This window comes from Hyla sarda, chromosome 10 (genome assembly GCF_029499605.1).
Source record: "Hyla sarda isolate aHylSar1 chromosome 10, aHylSar1.hap1, whole genome shotgun sequence".
NCBI classification, from domain to species: Eukaryota; Metazoa; Chordata; class Amphibia; order Anura; family Hylidae; genus Hyla; species Hyla sarda.
Genome location: NC_079198.1, coordinates 5991257 through 6010515, shown reverse-complemented (window position 1 = coordinate 6010515; position 19259 = coordinate 5991257). Strand labels below are relative to the sequence as shown.

At 48.6% G+C, this 19259-nt stretch overlaps 1 protein-coding gene across 5 annotated transcripts in view; it reads left to right on the top strand.

Moving 5' to 3' along the window:
• Nucleotides 1–3442: 3442 nt before the first annotated feature.
• The window catches only part of EPHB2 (EPH receptor B2), a 119133-nt gene continuing 103316 nt past the window's right edge, over nucleotides 3443–19259 (top strand). For 4 of the 5 annotated variants that reach the window (XM_056544771.1, XM_056544769.1, XM_056544770.1 and 1 more), the window contains exon 1: nucleotides 3447–3619. In XM_056544771.1, the coding sequence (XP_056400746.1) occupies nucleotides 3562–3619 (58 nt within the window). In that variant the 5' untranslated portion in view covers nucleotides 3447–3561. Of the gene's footprint in view, nucleotides 3620–19259 lie in introns of all 5 variants that reach the window. The other variant, XR_008848559.1, reaches the window with a different exon arrangement.

Below are 19259 nucleotides of genomic sequence, written 5' to 3'. Positions count from 1 at the left end.
TCCTTCTCTCCCCTTTCTCCGCGGTTCGGGGACATCATTGTAATATATTGGGGGTGCAGTATAATATATTAGGGGTCTCTGTACAGTATATTGAGGGGTCTCTGTACAGTATATCGGGGGTCTCTCATGATATCCGGGGGTCTCCTCCTCTCCCCTTTCTCCGTGGTTCGGGGACATCATTGTAATATATTGGGGTGCAGTATAATATATTGGGGGTCTCTGTACAGTATATTGAGGGGTCTCTGTACAGTATATCGGGGGTCTCCTCCTCTCCCCTTTCTCCGCGGTTCGGGGACATCATTGTAATATATTGGGGGTGCAGTATAATATATTAGGGGTCTCTGTACAGTATATTGAGGAGTCTCTGTACAGTATATCGGGGGTCTCTCATGATATCCGGGGTCTCCTCCTCTCCCCTTTCTCCGCGGTTCGGGGACATCATTGTAGTATATTGGGGGTGCAGTATAATATATTGGGGGTCTCTGTAGAGTATATTGAGGGGTCTCTGTACAGTATATCGGGGGTCTCTCATGATATCCGGGGGTCTCCTCCTCTCCCCTTTCTCCGCGGTTCGGGGACATCATTGTAGTATATTGGGGGTGCAGTATAATATATTAGGGGTCTCTGTACAGTATATTGAGGGGTCTCTGTACAGTATATCGGGGGTCTCTCATGATATCCGGGGGTCTCCTCCTCTCCCCTTTCTCCGCGGTTCGGGGACATCATTGTAGTATATTGGGGTGCAGTATATTATATTAGGGGTCTCTGTACAGTATATCGGGGGTCTCTCATGATATCCGGGGTCTCCTCCTCTCCCCTTTCTCCGCGGTTCGGGGACATCATTGTAATATATTGGGGGTGCAGTATAATATATTAGGGGTCTCTGTACAGTATATTGAGGGGTCTCTGTACAGTGTATCGGGGGTCTCTCATGATATCCGGGGGTCTCCTCCTCTCCCCTTTCTCCGCGGTTCGGGGACATCATTGTAATATATTGGGGGTGCAGTATAATATATTAGGGGTCTCTGTACAGTATATTGAGGGGTCTCTGTACAGTGTATCGGGGGTCTCTCATGATATCCGGGGGTCTCCTCCTCTCCCCTTTCTCCGCGGTTCGGGGACATCATTGTAGTATATTGGGGGTGCAGTATAATATATTAGGTGTCTCTGTACAGTATATTGAGGGGTCTCTGTACAGTATATCGGGGGTCTCTCATGATATCCGGGGGTCTCCTCCTCTCCCCTTTCTCCGCGGTTCGGGGACATCATTGTAGTATATTGGGGTGCAGTATAAGATATTAGGGGTCTCTGTACAGTATATTGAGGGGTCTCTGTACAGTATATCGGGGGTCTCTCATGATATCCGGGGGTCTCCTCCTCTCCCCTTTCTCCGCGGTTCGGGGACATCATTGTAGTATATTGGGGGTGCAGTATATTATATTAGGGGTCTCTGTACAGTATATCGGGGGTCTCTCATGATATCCGGGGGTCTCCTCCTCTCCCCTTTCTCCGCGGTTCGGGGACATCATTGTAGTATATTGGGGGTGCAGTATATTATATTAGGGGTCTCTGTACAGTATATTAGGGGTCTCTGTACAGTATATCGGGGGTCTCTCATGATATCCGGGGGTCTCCTCCTCTCCCCTTTCTCCGCGGTTCGGGGACATCATTGTAATATATTGGGGGTGCAGTATAATATATTAGGGGTCTCTGTACAGTATATTGAGGGGTCTCTGTACAGTATATCGGGGGTCTCCTCCTCTCCCCTTTCTCCGCGGTTCGGGGACATCATTGTAGTATATTGGGGGTGCAGTATAAGATATTAGGGGTCTCTGTACAGTATATTGAGGGGTCTCTGTACAGTATATCGGGGGTCTCTCATGATATCCGGGGGTCTCCTCCTCTCCCCTTTCTCCGCGGTTCGGGGACATCATTGTAGTATATTGGGGGTGCAGTATATTATATTAGGGGTCTCTGTACAGTATATCGGGGGTCTCTCATGATATCCGGGGGTCTCCTCCTCTCCCCTTTCTCCGCGGTTCGGGGACATCATTGTAGTATATTGGGGTGCAGTATAATATATTAGGGGTCTCTGTAGAGTATATTGAGGGGTCTCTGTACAGTATATCGGGGGTCTCTCATGATATCCGGGGGTCTCCTCCTCTCCCCTTTCTCCGCGGTTCGGGGACATCATTGTAGTATATTGGGGGTGCAGTATATTATATTAGGGGTCTCTGTACAGTATATCGGGGGTCTCTCATGATATCCGGGGGTCTCCTCCTCTCCCCTTTCTCCGCGGTTCGGGGACATCATTGTAGTATATTGGGGGTGCAGTATAATATATTAGGGGTCTCTGTACAGTATATTGAGGGGTCTCTGTACAGTATATCGGGGGGGTCTCTCATGATATCCGGGGGTCTCCTCCTCTCCCCTTTCTCCGTGGTTCGGGGACATCATTGTAGTATATTGGGGGGTGTAGTATAATATATTAGGGGTCTCTGTAGAGTATATTGAGGGGTCTCTGTACAGTATATCGGGGGTCTCTCATGATATCCGGGGGTCTCCTCCTCTCCCCTTTCTCCGCGGTTCGGGGACATCATTGTAATATATTGGGGGTGCAGTATATTATATTAGGGGTCTCTGTACAGTATATTGAGGGGTCTCTGTACAGTATATCGGGGGGTCTCTCATGATATCCGGGGGTCTCCTCCTCTCCCCTTTCTCCGCGGTTCGGGGACATCATTGTAGTATATTGGGGGGTGCAGTATAATATATTAGGGGTCTCTGTACAGTATATTGAGGAGTCTCTGTACAGTATATCGGGGGTCTCTCATGATATCCGGGGGTCTCCTCCTCTCCCCTTTCTCCGCGGTTCGGGGACATCATTGTAGTATATTGGGGTGCAGTATAATATATTAGGGGTCTCTGTACAGTATATTGAGGAGTCTCTGTACAGTATATCGGGGGTCTCTCATGATATCCGGGGGTCTCCTCCTCTCCCCTTTCTCCGCGGTTCGGGGACATCATTGTAGTATATTGGGGTGCAGTATAATATATTAGGGGTCTCTGTACAGTATATTGAGGAGTCTCTGTACAGTATATCGGGGGTCTCTCATGATATCCGGGGGTCTCCTCCTCTCCCCTTTCTCCGCGGTTCGGGGACATCATTGTAGATGAAATCTCAGTTTTCTCTCTTGATAGACAGGTCGGGACGAGTCCATTCGGCGGGAGGGGTGTTCGGTGTGGTGGTCGGGTGTACAGTGGGGATGCGGGAGTCTCGGGTGGTGGGGAGGTCTCCTGCAGACACGTCTCCCCCGTTAGTCTCGGGTGTGGGGGGGGTGTAGGGTCTGTTGGGTGGGTTCCGGGTGTGTATGTGTGCGCGGCTCCCCCGTCTCCCCCCTCCGAGGCGGCGGAGTGGTACGCTCCGGTCCGGGGTTCTGCACGGTCTCCCCTCTCCCCTCAGTCTCATGGTTGGCGCGGCTGTTGTCATCTCGGGCCCCTGCATGCTGCCCTCCCGGGGCCCCCGCACGGATGTGAGCGCCGCCCCGCACCCAGCTCGGCATGGATCTCTGCGGGATCATCGTGTGCCTGATGCTGCCCCTGGCCCGGGCTGTGGAAGGTGAGAGACCCGAGGGGGAGGGGAGGGGGCTCCGGCATCTCATGCACCCCACTGCGGCCACACAGAGGAGGAGGGGGTATACAGGACAGGGTACATGTATATACAGGAGGGGGTTATACATATATATATATATCTATATATACAGGAGGGGGATATATACATACATATATACAGGAGGGGGTATACAGGACAGGGTACATATATATATATACATATACAGGAGGGGGTATACAGGACAGGGTACATATATATACAGGAGAGGGGTATACATATATATATATACATACAGGAGGGGGTATACAGGACAGGGTACATATATATATACATATACAGGACAGGGTACATATATATACAGGAGGGGGGTATACATATATATATACATACATACATACAGGATGGGGTATACAGGACAGGGTACATATATATATATACATATACAGGAGGGGGGTATACAGGACAGGGTACATATATATACAGGAGGGGGGTATACATATATATATATACATACAGGAGGGGGTATACAGGACAGGGTACATGTATATACAGGAGGGGGGTATACATATATATATATATATATATATATATACAGGAGGGGGTATACAGGACAGGGTACATGTATATACAGGAGGGGGGTATACACACACATATATATATATATATATATATATATATATATACATACAGGAGGGGGGTATACAGGACAGGGTACATATATATACAGGAGGGGGGTATATACATACATATATACAGGAGGGGGTATACAGGACAGGGTATATATATATATATATATATATACACACACAGGAGGGGGGTATATACATATATACAGGAGGGGGGTGTACAGGACAGGGTACACACACACACACATATATATATATATGTATATATATACACACACACACGGTAGGGGGTATACAGGACAGGGTACACACACACACACACACACACACATATATATATATATATATATATATATATATCTACACACACACACACACAGGGGGGTATACAGGACAGGGTACACACACAGGAGGGGGGTATATACATACATATATACAGGAGGGGGGTATACAGGACAGGGTACATATGTGTGTATATATATATATATATACACACATATATATATACAGGAGGGGGTATATATATATATATATATATAGGAGGGGGGTATACAGGACTCGGTATACATACATATATACAAGACAGGGTATACATACATATATATATATATATACAGGAGGTGGTATACAGGTCAGGGTATACATACATATCTATATATACTGGACAGGGTATACATACATATATTATACAGGACGTGGTATACAGGTTAGGGTATACATACATATACAGGAGGTGATATACAGGTCAGGGTATACATACATATACAGGAGGTGGTATACAGGTCAGGGTGTGTGTGTGTGTATATATATATATATATATACACAGGTCAGGGTATACATACATATATATACAGGAAGGGTTATACATATTTATTCAGGGGAGTATACAGGACAGGGTGTGTGTGTGTGTGTATATATATATATATATATATATATATATATACAGGTGGCGGTATACAGGAGAGGAGTGTACATACCGTATACATATACAGGAGTGGGGTACACAGGAAGGGGTATACACATATATATATATATATATACACACATAAGAGGAGGGTATACATATACAGGAGGGGGTATACATATACTTGAGGTATAAATATATACGAGCTATACATGGAGAAGCTGGGGTATGCTTAGCACAGACAGATTGACGTATACAGGAGAGAATGGGGTATACATATACAGGAGAGGGGTATAGATATGTAGAGGAGAGGGGTACACAGGCACATACAGAGATGAAAAGGTATACAGGAGAGGAGTACATACAGAGCAGAGGGTATACATACAGGAGATGGGTAAACAGAGAGGAGAGGATAATACTTGAGCAGTAAACAGAGGAGAGGTTCATACGCTTACCATGGACAGAGAAGAGGTTCATACGCTTTTGCGGTGGACAGAGGAGAAGTTCATATCCTTGCGGTGGACAGAGGAGAGGTTCATACACTTGCCGTGGACAGAGGAGAGGTTTATACACTTGCCGTGGACAGAGGAGAGGTTCATACGCTTGCCGTGGACAGAGGAGAGGTTCATACGCTTGCCGTGGACAGAGGAGAGGTTCATACACTTGCCATGGACAGAGGAGAGGTTCATACGCTTGCCGTGGACAGAGGAGAGGTTCATACGCTTGCCGTGGACAGAGGAGAGGTTCATACACTTGCCGTGGACAGAGGAGAGGTTCATACACTTGCCATGGACAGAGGAGAGGTTCATACACTTGCCGTGGACAGAGGAGAGGTTCATACGCTTTCTGTGGACAGAGGAGAGGTTCATACACTTGCTGTGGACATAGTAGAGGTTCATATCCTTATCGTGAACAGAGGAGAGGTTCATACCCTTGCCTTGGACAGAGGAGAGGTTCATACACTTGCTGTGGACAGAGGAGAGGTTCATACCCTTGCCTTGGACAGAGGAGAGGTTCATACACTTGCTGTGGACAGAGGAGAGGTTCATATCTTTGCCTTGGACAGAGGAGAGGTTCATACACTTGCTGTGGACAGAGGAGAGGTTCATATCCTTGCCTTGGACAGAGGAGAGGTTCATACACTTGCCGTGGACAGAGGAGAGGTTCATACACTTGCTGTGGACAGAGGAGAGGTTCATACGCTTGCCTTGGACCGAGGAGAGGTTTATACCCTTGCCTTGGACAGAGGAGAGGTTTATACCCTTGCCTTGGACAGAGGAGAGGTTCATACCCTTGCCGTGAACCGAGGAGAGGTTCATATCCTTGCCGTGGACATAGAGGTTCATACACTTGCCGTGAACAGAGGAGAGGTTCATATCCTTGCCGTGGTCAGAGGAGAGGTTCTTACACTTTCCGTGGACAGAGGAGAGGTTCATACACTTGCCGTGGACATAGTAGAGGTTCATACACTTGCCGTGAACAGAGGAGAGGTTCATATCCTTGCCGTGGACATAGTAGAGGTTCATATCCTTGCCGTGAACAGAGGAGAGGTTCATATCCTTGCCGTGGTCAGAGGAGAGGTTCTTACACTTTCCGTGGACAGAGGAGAGGTTCATACACTTGCTGTGGACAGAGGAGAAGTTTATACACAGAGGAGAGGTTCATTCATGAGTTTTGATAGAGGAGAAATTAATACATTGGCTGTACTACAGGATTATGCTCTTACCTTGCATGGTGTAGAGGTTCATGAACTTGCCGAGGAGAGATGAGAGGTTCATACACTTGCCGTATATTGAGGAAAGGTTCATACACTTGCCGTGGCTAAAGGAGAGGTTCATACATGAGCTGCATATGGAGGGGATAATCATACGTGAGTTGCATACGGAGGGAGGTATCAAACATGAGCTGCGTACAGAGTAGAGGAACATACATGGGCTGCATACGGAGGAGATGTTCATACATGAGCTGCGCACGAAGAGGGCCATCATACATGAACTGTGTTCAGAGGGGATAATCATACATGAGCTGCGTATGGAGGGGACAATCATACATGACGATCATACATGAGCTGTGTACGGAGGGGACGATCATACATGAGCTGCGCACGAACAGGGCCATCATACATGAACTGTGTTCAGAGGGGATAATCATACATGAGCTGTGTTCAGAGGGGATAATCATACATGAACTGTGTTCAGAGGGGATAATCATACATGAGCTGTGTTTAGAGGGGATAATCATACATGAGCTGTGTACGGAGGGGACGATCATACATGAGCTGTGCACGAACAGGGCCATCATACATGAACTGTGTTCAGAGGGGATAATCATACATGAGCTGTGTACGGAGGGGACGATCATACATGACGACCATACATGAGCTGTGTACGGAGGGGACGATCATACATGACGATCATACATGAACTGTGTTCAGAGGGGATAATCAGACATGAGCGGTGTTCAGAGGGGATAATCATACATGAACTGTGTATGAAATGCGGAGATATATTGTGTACAGATGTCATAAACTTTATTCATATGCATCATACATACTCTCTGAATCTTAGAGATCTTACAATGTGTTATCGGCTTCTTACATAGGACTGCAGCTTTTCCTAATCCAGCCTCAGAAAAAGTAAAATGAGTAGCTCCGCTTAATCTCTACACCCTCTGCTTCTGCCGCTTTCTCCCCGTTGGGGGGCTCGCTGCTGTGTGTCAGTTGGGGTCGTGTTAAATTGGGGCCCCCTGTTCGGTTTTTGTAATGAGGGGAGGGCCCCCCTGGCTGGTTACATTGTGAGGGGCCCCCCTGGCCGGCCGCATTGTGAGAGCAGACACCACTAGATGCTGTCACTACGAGACGCCTGATGCTTTGTTCAGTACAATCCAAGGAGTAGCTTTGTTTTATTGTGCGGCGAGGGGCTGTAGCGCGGACCCCTGAAGACGAGCTGTGTACTGATTTACCACATGGTTCTGCATTGTCTGAAGACCAGAAGATGGGGATTATATAGTCCACCAGGTTACCTGTGGCCCCGCAGTAGTTCTGGCCCTCGATGGGTATTTTTTTGGGGGGTGAAATGTTTGAAACAGAGACTTGTATGTTGTGACTCACGGTCTCTGGCAGGAGCCGCCGGTGTTTAGAGCGCAGGGTTCTGGCAGCAGCCGCGTCTATATGTTGTAGTCAGCAAGTGAGGGAGGAAAACGTCCAGCAGAGCGAGAGAAAAGAGGCCGAGGCCTCGACTGGTTTTAATTATAGAGACGTGAAGGATCGTCTTATTTAATGTCGGTATACGTGGCGGTATTAACGGCCCGGGGAGAGAGCTGGCGGCATTCTCCCCACCAGAAGTATTGGACTGTCGGCTCTGTGGCCCAGACGATGGCCTCGGTCTCAGGACATTGGAAGATGACAATACCAAGTGGGGGGATTGTGGGGGTAGATTTGTGCAACGTCTGGTATAGGGTGGGATCTCATCCCCCCCCCCCATTAGAGCTGCGCAATATATCGCAATTGCATCACGATTTTTGCAGATTGCAATATGTCGGGGAAATTTGCGATTACCTGCGGTGGCGCCCAGCACCATATAAAACAGGGTCTTGGGCCGTTGGCTGTCCGGGCATGCTGGAAGTTGTAGTTTTGAAACAGCTGGAGGTACCCCAGTTGGGAAACATTGTCCTAAGTAGTAATAGGGGCACCGACCTAGCCTCAGTCCACGTAGTTCTGACGCAGATTCGGTTCTCTGTGCGGTCCTGATGTCTTCTCTGTGGCTCCCGATAATCAGCTGGTTCCAGGACCTTTCCAGCTCAGCCAATCAGTGACCGCAGCGGTGTCACGTGTCAGGCTGAGCAGGAAGGTCCTGTAAGTCCCATAAGACACATTGGACTGCATGAAGGAGAACGAGATTTGCGGTAGACCTACGGGGGACTGAGGCTGGGTGAGTATTAGGTTTTTTATGTTTCCCCCATGCCCCGGCACAACATTAAGGGGGGGGGGGGGGGGTTGTGACATATTGGGGATTGACATGAAATGGGGGGGATAGATGTGAAATGTGGGGTAATGTGAAGGGGGGGGGGGATTGGACATGAAATGGGGGGGTTTCACCATTTGTTTATTATATCGAAATATTTACCTCTGTAATCGCAATCGCACCTTTTCCCGAAATCATGCAGCCCTAATCCCCCACCAACCATCGATGGAGGTGTAAGATCCATGTTCCTCTCTGGGGGGCACTGTGACTTGTTTGGACAGGGCTGACAGCTGACATACGGTTAGGTTGACCCACATATTCAGAGTACAAATTTGTGACGTTCCTCGTGCTGTGGAGTGCGATGTCAGGGCAACCCTTGTGGAATGGAGCACGAGGCCGGGAAGACCTACATATGCAGAACCCGATGTTGGGATGGGCAGTATTTATAATACATGAGGTCAGGATAAGGCACATATGTAGAACATGACGTCTAGATGTGGCTCATCTGGACATGGGGTTCTGTATGTGTGGTTCATCCTAACCTCATGTTCTACATATATATGGCTCATCTGGACCTTGTGGGCTGCCTATGTGGAACGCAAGGTTTGGCTGACCCTCGTGTAGAACAGGAGATCTGGATGAGTAACACGTATAATCAAAAGGTTGGGATAAGCCGTGTTTATAGAACGTGAAGTCGAGGTAAACTATATATTCGGGACACAAGGTGGATGTACCTACCATATGTGTAGAACCTGATGTTCAGATTACCCCTTTTTATAGAGTAAGAGGTTTTGGATGAACTACATATTCAGAACACATGGTGGCATGAACCACATATGTAGAAGCTGATGTCGGGGTGACCCTTCTTATAGAGTGGGAGGTTGGACTGTTCCACATATTAAAGGGGTACTCCGCCCCTAGACATCTTATCCCCTATCCAAAGAATAGGGGATAAGTTATCTGATCGCTGCTGGGGACCCCCGCGATCTCTGCTGCGGCACCCCAGACATTTGGTGCAGCGGATGACTGGCGATGCGAGGTGGAGGCTTGTGATGTCACGGCCATGCCTGCTTGTGACGTCATGGCCACACTCCCTCAATGCGAGTCTATGGGAGGGGGCGTGACATCTGTTACGTCCCCTCCCATAGACTTGCATTGAGGGGGTGTGGCCGTGACGTCGCAAGCCTCCGGCGCTGCACCCGATGCTCTAAACGAACGCCGGGTGCAGCAGGGAGATCGCGGGGCCCCCGCTATCAGATATCTTATCTCCTATCCTTTGGATAAGGGATAAGATGTCTAAGGGCGAAGTACCCCTTTAAGAGCATGAGGTCTGGATTAACCACATATGTAGAGCATGAGGTCAGGAAAAGCTTTGTAGAACAGAAGATTTGGATGAGCCACATATAACATACACAAGATGAAGATAAGTAGTGCCTGGAAGAGAGTTGGGATGAGCCCTATATTGAGAACATGAGGTCAGGATTTGATGTGTCTGTAGAGTACAAGGTCAGGATGAGCCCCAAATGTATAATGTAACGTCAGAAGAAGACATGCCTGTAGAGTGTGATCTTGGTATGGCCCAAATATAAACTGTGTCTGTAGAGTTTGAGATGACGATGACCCTTATATGTAGAACACGAGGCAAGGAATAGTCATGTATGTGGGGTGAGATGTAGGGATGGACCACGTCTGTAGAGCACGTGCAACATGTGGTCAGGGTGACCGTGTCTGATAGTTTGTAAGGTCGAGGGAAACTGGGTTTGGTAGGGTGCAAGGTTGGATTCAGCTATGTCTGGTAGGGTGTAAGGTCAGATTGGGCTATGTCTGGTAGGGTGCAAGGTCGGATTGAGCTATGTCTGGTAGGCTGCAGGTCAGATAGAGCTATGTCTGTTAGGGTTCTAGGTCAGATAGAGCTATGTCTGGTAGGGTGCTAGGTCGGGATGAGCCATGTCTGGTAGGGTGCTAGGTCGGGATGAGCCATGTCTGGTAGGGTGCTAGGTCGGGATGAGCCATGTCTGGTAGGGTGCTAGGTCAGATTGAGCTATGTCTGGTAGGGTGCTAGGTCAGGATGAGCCATGTCTGGTAGGGTGCTAGGTCGGGATGAGCCATGTCTGGTAGGGTGCTAGGTCGGGATGAGCCATGTCTGGTAGGGTGCTAGGTCGCCATGTCTGGTAGGGTGCTAGCCTAGTCTGGCAGGATGTGATGTCAGAATTTCTCACACTTGTAGAGTGTCTGTTGAGTGTGAGGTCGGGATCAACTATGTCGTGGTGACCCACATGCTAAGAACACAAGATCAGGATGGATCAATGTCTAGATATGTAAAATGTGAAGTCGGAATGGCCGATGTTCTGTATGTAAAGCATTAGGTTAGCTACATATGTAGAGCACGAGCTGAGATGAGCTACACATGTAGGAGTTTAGGTCACGGTAAACGACACAGTTAGAACCTAATGGGATGAGCTGTGATCATAGGTTATTGTGGTCCATTCTTGAAAAGTAAAATGGCCCAAAAATGTCTGGTTTATGGTTTAAAAAGAAGCTCTTTTTGGTTAAAATGGGTACTCCAGAGAAAATAAAAAAAATTCAAATCAACTGGTGCCAGAAAGTTATACGGATTTGTAAATGACTTCTATATAAAGATCTTAATCCTTCCAGTACTTATCAGCCACTGTATGTTCCACAGGAAGTTGTGTAGTTCTATTCTGACCACAGTGCTCTCTGCTACCACCTCTGTCTGTGTCAGGAACTGTCCAGAGCAGGAGGTTTCCTATGGGGATTTGCTCCTGCTCTGGATGAACCACATTATGCTTGACCAGGAAGAGACATTGGCCCTCATTTACTAAGAGTGTTGTGTAGGTTTCTTTGTGGGTTTTAATTCCCTACAATTTATTTTCCACGGTATTTACTAAGGTTTCCCTACATTTTCCACTTTCCCTACACTTTGCTTTTTTTACACATGTTCTGATCTGTCAGGTTTTCCTCAGTTCAAATCCACCACATTGTATGTGGAAACCTTAGTAAATATGTTGTTTTTTTGTGAATATGTCGGGAACACGCCCCTTTTATGTGACCACGCCCCCTTCTCCCAGCAGCCATGCCCCTTTTTCGGGTTTTCTTAGCAAAATGGAGAGTTATTCTGGGTTTTTTCAATTCTGGCGCAAATTCTGGTGCAAAATCTGGCGCAGACAGAATTTTTGGCGCAATGCACCAGAATTTGGCGCACAACCCGACAAAACATGTAGGGTTTACAATAGTAAATGAGGGCCATTGTCTGTAAAGCATGAGGTGGAGCTGAGCCGTGTGTTGTGTGAGGTTTGGATTAGCTACATATGTAGAACATGAGGTCAGGATGAGCCAGGTCTGTACATTGCGAGTCCAGGATTCTCCACATATGTAGAATCTGAGTTCTAGACGAGCCGTGTCTGTAGGGCGCATGGACCATGACTTACATACGTAAAACACAAGGTCTAGATGAACCACAAATGTACATCGTAAAGTCGGGTTGAATCATGTCTGGTACCGTGTGAGGGTGGGGTAAGCCATGTGTGGTAGGGTGCTAGGTTGACAGGATGACCCACATATTAAAGGGGAACTCTAGTACATACTTTCTTATCCCCTATCCACCCACCAGTGGGTCACTGGTCTTCATGTTTGTGACCAAACTGTCAGAAACACTTGAGGGTGAAATGCAGGCCCAGTGTCCTCTAATGGGACCTATGCTCACATTTTAGGGCCGTGCAGCTCCAGTGGCTTTTGCCAAAAAACACCAGAATTGGCAGGTCTACCAGTGGTACCCACTTTCTTTAAAAGCCGGCCTCACATAGTTAGTTTTGCATAGGAGTTTCTAGGCAATTCCTAAATGCCAAAAGGCATTAAAGGTGAACTCCGCTGCACACAACTTATCCCCTATCCAAAGGATAGGGGATAAGATGTTAGATCGCGAGGGTCCCGCTCTGGGGACCCCCGCCATCTTCGGACCGGCACCCCTGTCATTCGGGGCACTGAGCGAACTCTGCTCCATGCGCAATGACTGGCGATGCAGGCCGCCACGCCACCTCCATTCAAGTCAATGGGAGGAAGCTTGAATGGGGGGGGGGGGGGGGTGAGGAGCGACATCGTGTTCCGGACGCCACAGCTGCCGGCCCGCTGCTGGGGACCCTCTCGATCTAACATGTTATAGAGATGTTCGAGATATAAGATGTGTGCAGCGGAGTACCCCTTTAATGCCATGGGCTATTTCTCATGCTCCCCAGACTTACATCCATGTGAGAACCTCTTGGACATTATGTTGGAATGTGTCCACCTCCATGTGGGACCACAGACTGTCCATAAAATCACTTGGGTGATGATTTTGGCCTCCATTGTCCATTTAGGCCCGTTTTGTTGCCAACAAATTACATCATTTAGATCAGTAACGATTTCCAACTTAAATCGTACATCAGATCTCAAGGATTGATTCGAGTATTTCCTTCATTTTTTGAGAAGTTTATGTAAGCTGCTGGGGACGGGGGATGTGTGGTGTTTTTTGGGTTTTGAATGGGCGTAAAACAGCTGACTGTGGACTGACTGGCGCAAGATCCTGAACATCTGATGACTTCTCCAGTCTTTGGGGATAATGTGAATATTTAGAACTCTGCCGTGATGGAGATTTGGGAGAGGTGACCATCTTATGTGTGGCTGTGCTCATGGATGTTGCTGTCATGGTGCACTCTGCATGTGTAATGTTATGATCAGCAAGCTTACTGTAAGGCTATGTTCATGTGAAAGATATAGGCCCTCATTTACTATTGCAAACCCGACATGTTTTGTCAGGTCGTGCGCCATTTTCGGGCGCATTGCGCCTGAAATTCTGTCTGCGCCTGAATTTGCGCCTGAAATGAAAAAAAACCAACTAATACCATGACTAAGGCATTCTTGGGGCCGAAATGCGTCACATTACATGAGTCCGTTTGATGTTTCCTATCTAAATAAAGTTACGTCTTAAAGTTTGGCACTGGACATCCCTTCAGTTTTGGAGAATGTTTTCTGGGTGGAGCTTTATGTCCTCATATATCAGTGTGTGTCAGGGATAGATTGAGGTCTGTGCTACTCTTGGTAGGAGTTCAGGTCCTCATATTGAGGGATATCAAGGGTATAATGAGGCCCCCACATACTTGTTTTTGCCTCTCCTGGAAGCGGTTTTGGGTCGTCATATCATGGGTTGTCCATGATATAGTAAGGTCTGTATCCACCCATTCTTGTTTGTGCTGAAATCCTCATACAATGGGTTGTTTAGGATATAGTGAGATCTTTGCTCCTCCTGGGAGGAGTTTTGGTCTTTTATGTTCAGGATATAGTGAGGTCTGTATTAGGGATCGACCGATATCGTTTTTTTTAGGGCCGATACCAATACCGATAATCGGTGGAGGTTAGGGCCGATAGCCGATAACTTATACCGATATTCCGGTATAAGTTATCGGCTATTTATCCCCCCGCGACACCACTGCAGATCATTGATTTAAAGCGAGCCGCCACCACCACCACCCGCTTCTCTCCCCCTACCTGTCAGGGTGGTCCGGGCCATCCTTCCTTCCTGTAGTGTCCGGCGGCATTCCGGGTGAAGGGTGAATCGGTCCGGGCTGTCCTTCTCCGGCGGTCATCTTCTCCACTCCGGGCAGGCTCCGGCCTAGTACGCTGCATAGACGCCGCTGCGCAGTGACGCCCGTGAGCAGCGACACACCTGACTTCACGGCGTAGCGGCGTCTATGCAGCTACTAGGCCGGAGCCTGCCCGGAGTGGAGAAGATGACCGCCGGAGAAGAAGGACAGCCCGGACCGGTTCACCCGGAACGCCCCCGGACACTACAGGAACGATGGATGGCCCGGACCACCCCCATTACGGGTAAGTTTAATTTTTTTTTATTGACTCGGAGGATGGGGGAGGGTCCCGACCGGTATAGCTGTATGGGCAAAAATCCATACGCCCAGCACTATGGTGGGGGGTGCGACGCGGTGCAGGGGGGCGGTCGCGGTGCGGTGGGGGCAGTGCAGGGGGCGGGGCATTATCGGCTTATCGGCAAGGTAATTGCCGATACCGATAATGCCCAAAATCGTGATTATCGGCCGATAATATCGGCCATACCGATAATCGGTCGATCCCTAGTCTGTATTCACTCACTCGGTCTGTGCCTCTTCCCAAGAGGAGCTTGGTGTCTTCATATTATTGAGTGTTTATGATAAATTAAAAGGGTACTCTGCCGCTAGACATGTTATGCCCTATCCAAAGGATAGGGGATAAGATGTCTGTTCGCTGGGGACCCTCGCGATCTCTGCTGCGGCACCCCAGACATCGGTTGCACGGAGAGACTGGCGATGCAGAGCGGAATGCTCGTGATGGCCGTCATGCCCCCTCCTATCGACTTGCATTGAGGGGCGTGGCACCTGATGCTCTAAACGAATGCCGGGTGCAGCAGAGAGATCACGTGGGTACCGCCGCTGGGAGACATCTTATCCCCGGTCCAAAGGATAAGATGTCTATTGGCTGGAGTACCCCTTAAAGGACTGTTCCCCTTCTGGGAATTGCTTGCAATCCTCATACCAAGGGTTGTCCAGGATATAGTAAGGTCTGTGCTCCTCCTGGGAGGAGCTTGGGGTTCATTGTGTATGCAAAATTACCAAGTAATCTGCTGTTTCCATCTGAATAGGACTCCACCTGCTTCCAGTTTCCTCCCTGAGACCCGTTGTTGACCTGTGACTTGAATGGTGATAAATACCCCCCCCCCCCCCCCAGTCTCCTTTTGCAGTCAATGGTGGGTGTTGGGTAACTGGGGCAGATAGTACAAAGTATTCTGTGGACTGCAGAATATTCGGTATTTTCTCATCTGCTTATACATTGTATATGAACATATACTCATACTCCATATACCTAAACTCTATGTCTAGACTGTAATATTTGATTCAGAGGCTGAAGAGACATTTGTGCGTGTGATTCCGGCGCTTGCGTTCCGGTGCAACATTGCAACCTGCGCTCCTGGGCGTCAGCTCTGCGCGTTTTACTTTTAACAATGCGAGTCTCAGCGCCAGACATTGCTTGCCAGGTTTATTTTGGAGGGTGCTGTGTATGGGGGAGGCCTCGCCCTGCTAGAGGTTTACAAATTGCACTTCTCTCCAGTGCACCCCTCCCTCTCCTCTATCCTTAGATGGGGAATAGTTCAGAATAGGAAGGGTTAATGGGGGGGATTCGGCAGTTGTTGTACTTGAGATCTGGCGCACTCATTGTGACTCATTATACTATTCTTACAATGACTGGAGCTGTGTGGCATTCCTGGGGACTCGCCACTGGGGGCGCTATCCTATTGCACTGACCAACCTCCCCAGTTCTGTTATGGAAGGCTCCAGTCTTCTGAGGGGATTGGCCGCTTCTTTCCAGTATTTTCGGCGCAGGGTTCACAGCTTTGCCGGGAAGGGGGGGGGGGGGTTGGGGAATCTCTCGAGTAAAGCTGCTATGTTTCATTGTCTGTGATTTAGGATCCGCAGCTCTGAATGTGGGTAATTTTTGTGGTTTTCTGCGGCGAGGTGGTTTGAGGTGAACTCTCCTTGTGTCCGATGTGTCATGTTTAACCCTTGTTGTTCAGGATGATAGGGGTCGGAGGCTGAGATTTAACCCCCTGAGTAGCCGATCTCTGGCACTGGGACAAGAAGAAAGCTTGGCTCATATGATAGTGATTAGTGAGGAGGAGATCGCAGCCAGGACGGGTCTGTGAGGGATCAGTGTGCTGGATGAGCGCCGCGCGCCCTGTACCACAGTTATTTGCACCACTTTTTGCAGGGACACGCTGGGGGCTTTGTTGAGCTGTAACTACACGATGCGGTGGTGTTGCAGTAGAACTCTTGTGGTGGTCGGTAGCCTCTGGCATCTTATAAAGAAGACGTTCTGTGTCTCTGTAGATGCCGACTCATGGTGTGAACATGCCTGGGGACAGATTTCATGTGTCTTGAGTGTGACGGGAGGTTTTGTGGGTCCTGCTGAGTAACGCCTTGCCGCAGCATGTGAACATGGCTTTCACGACCAGGTTTTTGGCAGGAGACTCAGAAAAGCTTCTTTATGATCTCATGTGTTTTTTGCTGGAATTCACGGTTTGACGGATGGTGCTGATCATGGAGGAGCTGAAGATGTCCTTGGGTGGGGTACACGTCTCCTGATCCCACATTCCTTGGCAGCCGGAGGAGACTCAAGGGTATGTGATGGACAGGCTGTAGCGGCACCTCTTAGATGGTGGGTTGTGGCTGCTGCTGATGAGATCTTTGGGAAGGGGCTCATATAGGGGTATGCAATGGAAGAGGTTAAGCTTGGAATCTCACAGGACTTTGTTCTCTGATTCCTATTAGTCCCAGGCCAACACCCGTCCAGTGAATGGTTAACTCGACCTGTCTGTGGCCTTATACAGGTCCTATAACCACAGGCTGGTGGTATAAAGCCTGAATCAATGTATGTTCCGTCAAAATAGACTCTGCAGCCAGGCGGGAGATTTAGGGTAATTCACCTGGTCAGTCTGTGAAGAGACGAGGTTGAATTGGTCCAGGATGTGAGATGATACAAGGAACATGAAATGATGCGATGTAAGGTGGATATGTATTCGAAAAAGTCCCTGTCCCAACATCAAGAAACATTTTCTACTCTATCGATGAAAACTTCTAGTATCTTGTTACAAAAGAGCTGTCCTTCATGCTAGTTGAATTCTGTTTGTCCATCCGCTATTTGTGCAAATGTGGAAGGCGTGAGGTGGTCCAAAATCTAAGATGATGTGAGGTGGTCTAATATCTAAGATCATGTGAGGTGGTCTAAGATGATGTGAGGTGGTCTAATATCTAAGATGATGTGAGGTGGTCTAATATCTAAGATGATGTGAGGTGGTCTAATATCTAAGATCATGTGAGGTGGTATAAGATAATTTGAGGTGGTCTAAGATGATGTGAGGTGGTCCAAGATCTCCGCCGCAATCCACTTTCTGGTTGCCGGTGGTCGGATGAATCATACTGCGCTCAGCCAGTCACCAGCCGCAGCGAAGTCAGACTCGGCCGGCGATAGGCTGTGAAAACGCTTCAGGACACAAAATTCTTCACTACACCGGCACCTGCGGCCGGGGCCGAAAACGTCACACTGCCGCTCAGCCTATCGCCAGCCGAGTCGGGACTTCACTGCGGCCGGTGATTGGCCGAGCGCAGTAAGACTCTCCGACCAACGGCAACCAGGAAGAGGATCACGGCGGAGGCCGGAGCCGGTTACCGAAGGCCCCGGGGGAGCGGAGGAAGGTATGTACATCTTTATTTTTTTACTGCAGGCACTATGGCCAACAATTTTTATATTCCGGAGTTCTTCTTTAAGATCTAAGATGATGGGAGGTGGTCCAAGATCTAAAATGACGGGAGGTGGTCCAAGATCTTAGATGATGGGAGGGGGTCCAAGATCTAAGATGATGGGAGGGGGTCCAAGATCTAAGATGATGTGAGGTGGGCCTTCATGCCCCCTCCCATAGACTTGCATTGAGGGGGCGGGGCGTGACATCATGAGGGGGCGGGGCTATGACATCACGAGCTGCCGGCTCCAGCGTTCGGAACAGTTTGTTTGCGGAGTACCCGTTTAAGGTCAATGGTGGAGATGTATCAAAACCTGTGCAGAGGAAAAGTTGGCTGGTTGCCCATAGCAACCAATCAGATTGCTTCTTTCATTTATGCAAAGGCCTCGCAAAAATGAAAGCAGCGATCTGATTGGTTGCTATGGGCAACTCTTCCTCTACACAGGTTTTGATAGCTCTTCCCCATAATGCTCCAGGGCGTACCTGTATGCCCTGAAGCTTTTAGTAACTTTGAAGCAAGCGCAGGAGCTGTGAGTGTCCGCTACTGTCAGTAACCAGACACTCACCGCTATCCCGCCGCTGCCTGTCATTAACCCTTTAGACACCGAGATCAATGCCGATCATGGCGTCTAAACTAAAGTAAAAGTTGCCGTTAACTCAGGGGATCCCAGTGACGTGATTGTGGGGGTATGATGAGAAAAATGGTGGAGGAGGGTCCCCTTACCTGCCGCCGATCGCTGACTGATGCAGTCTGGCTTAACCCCTATTAACGTCTATTCACAAGGAAGAATTTGTGCTTGCGGAATTCCACTTGCGGAAT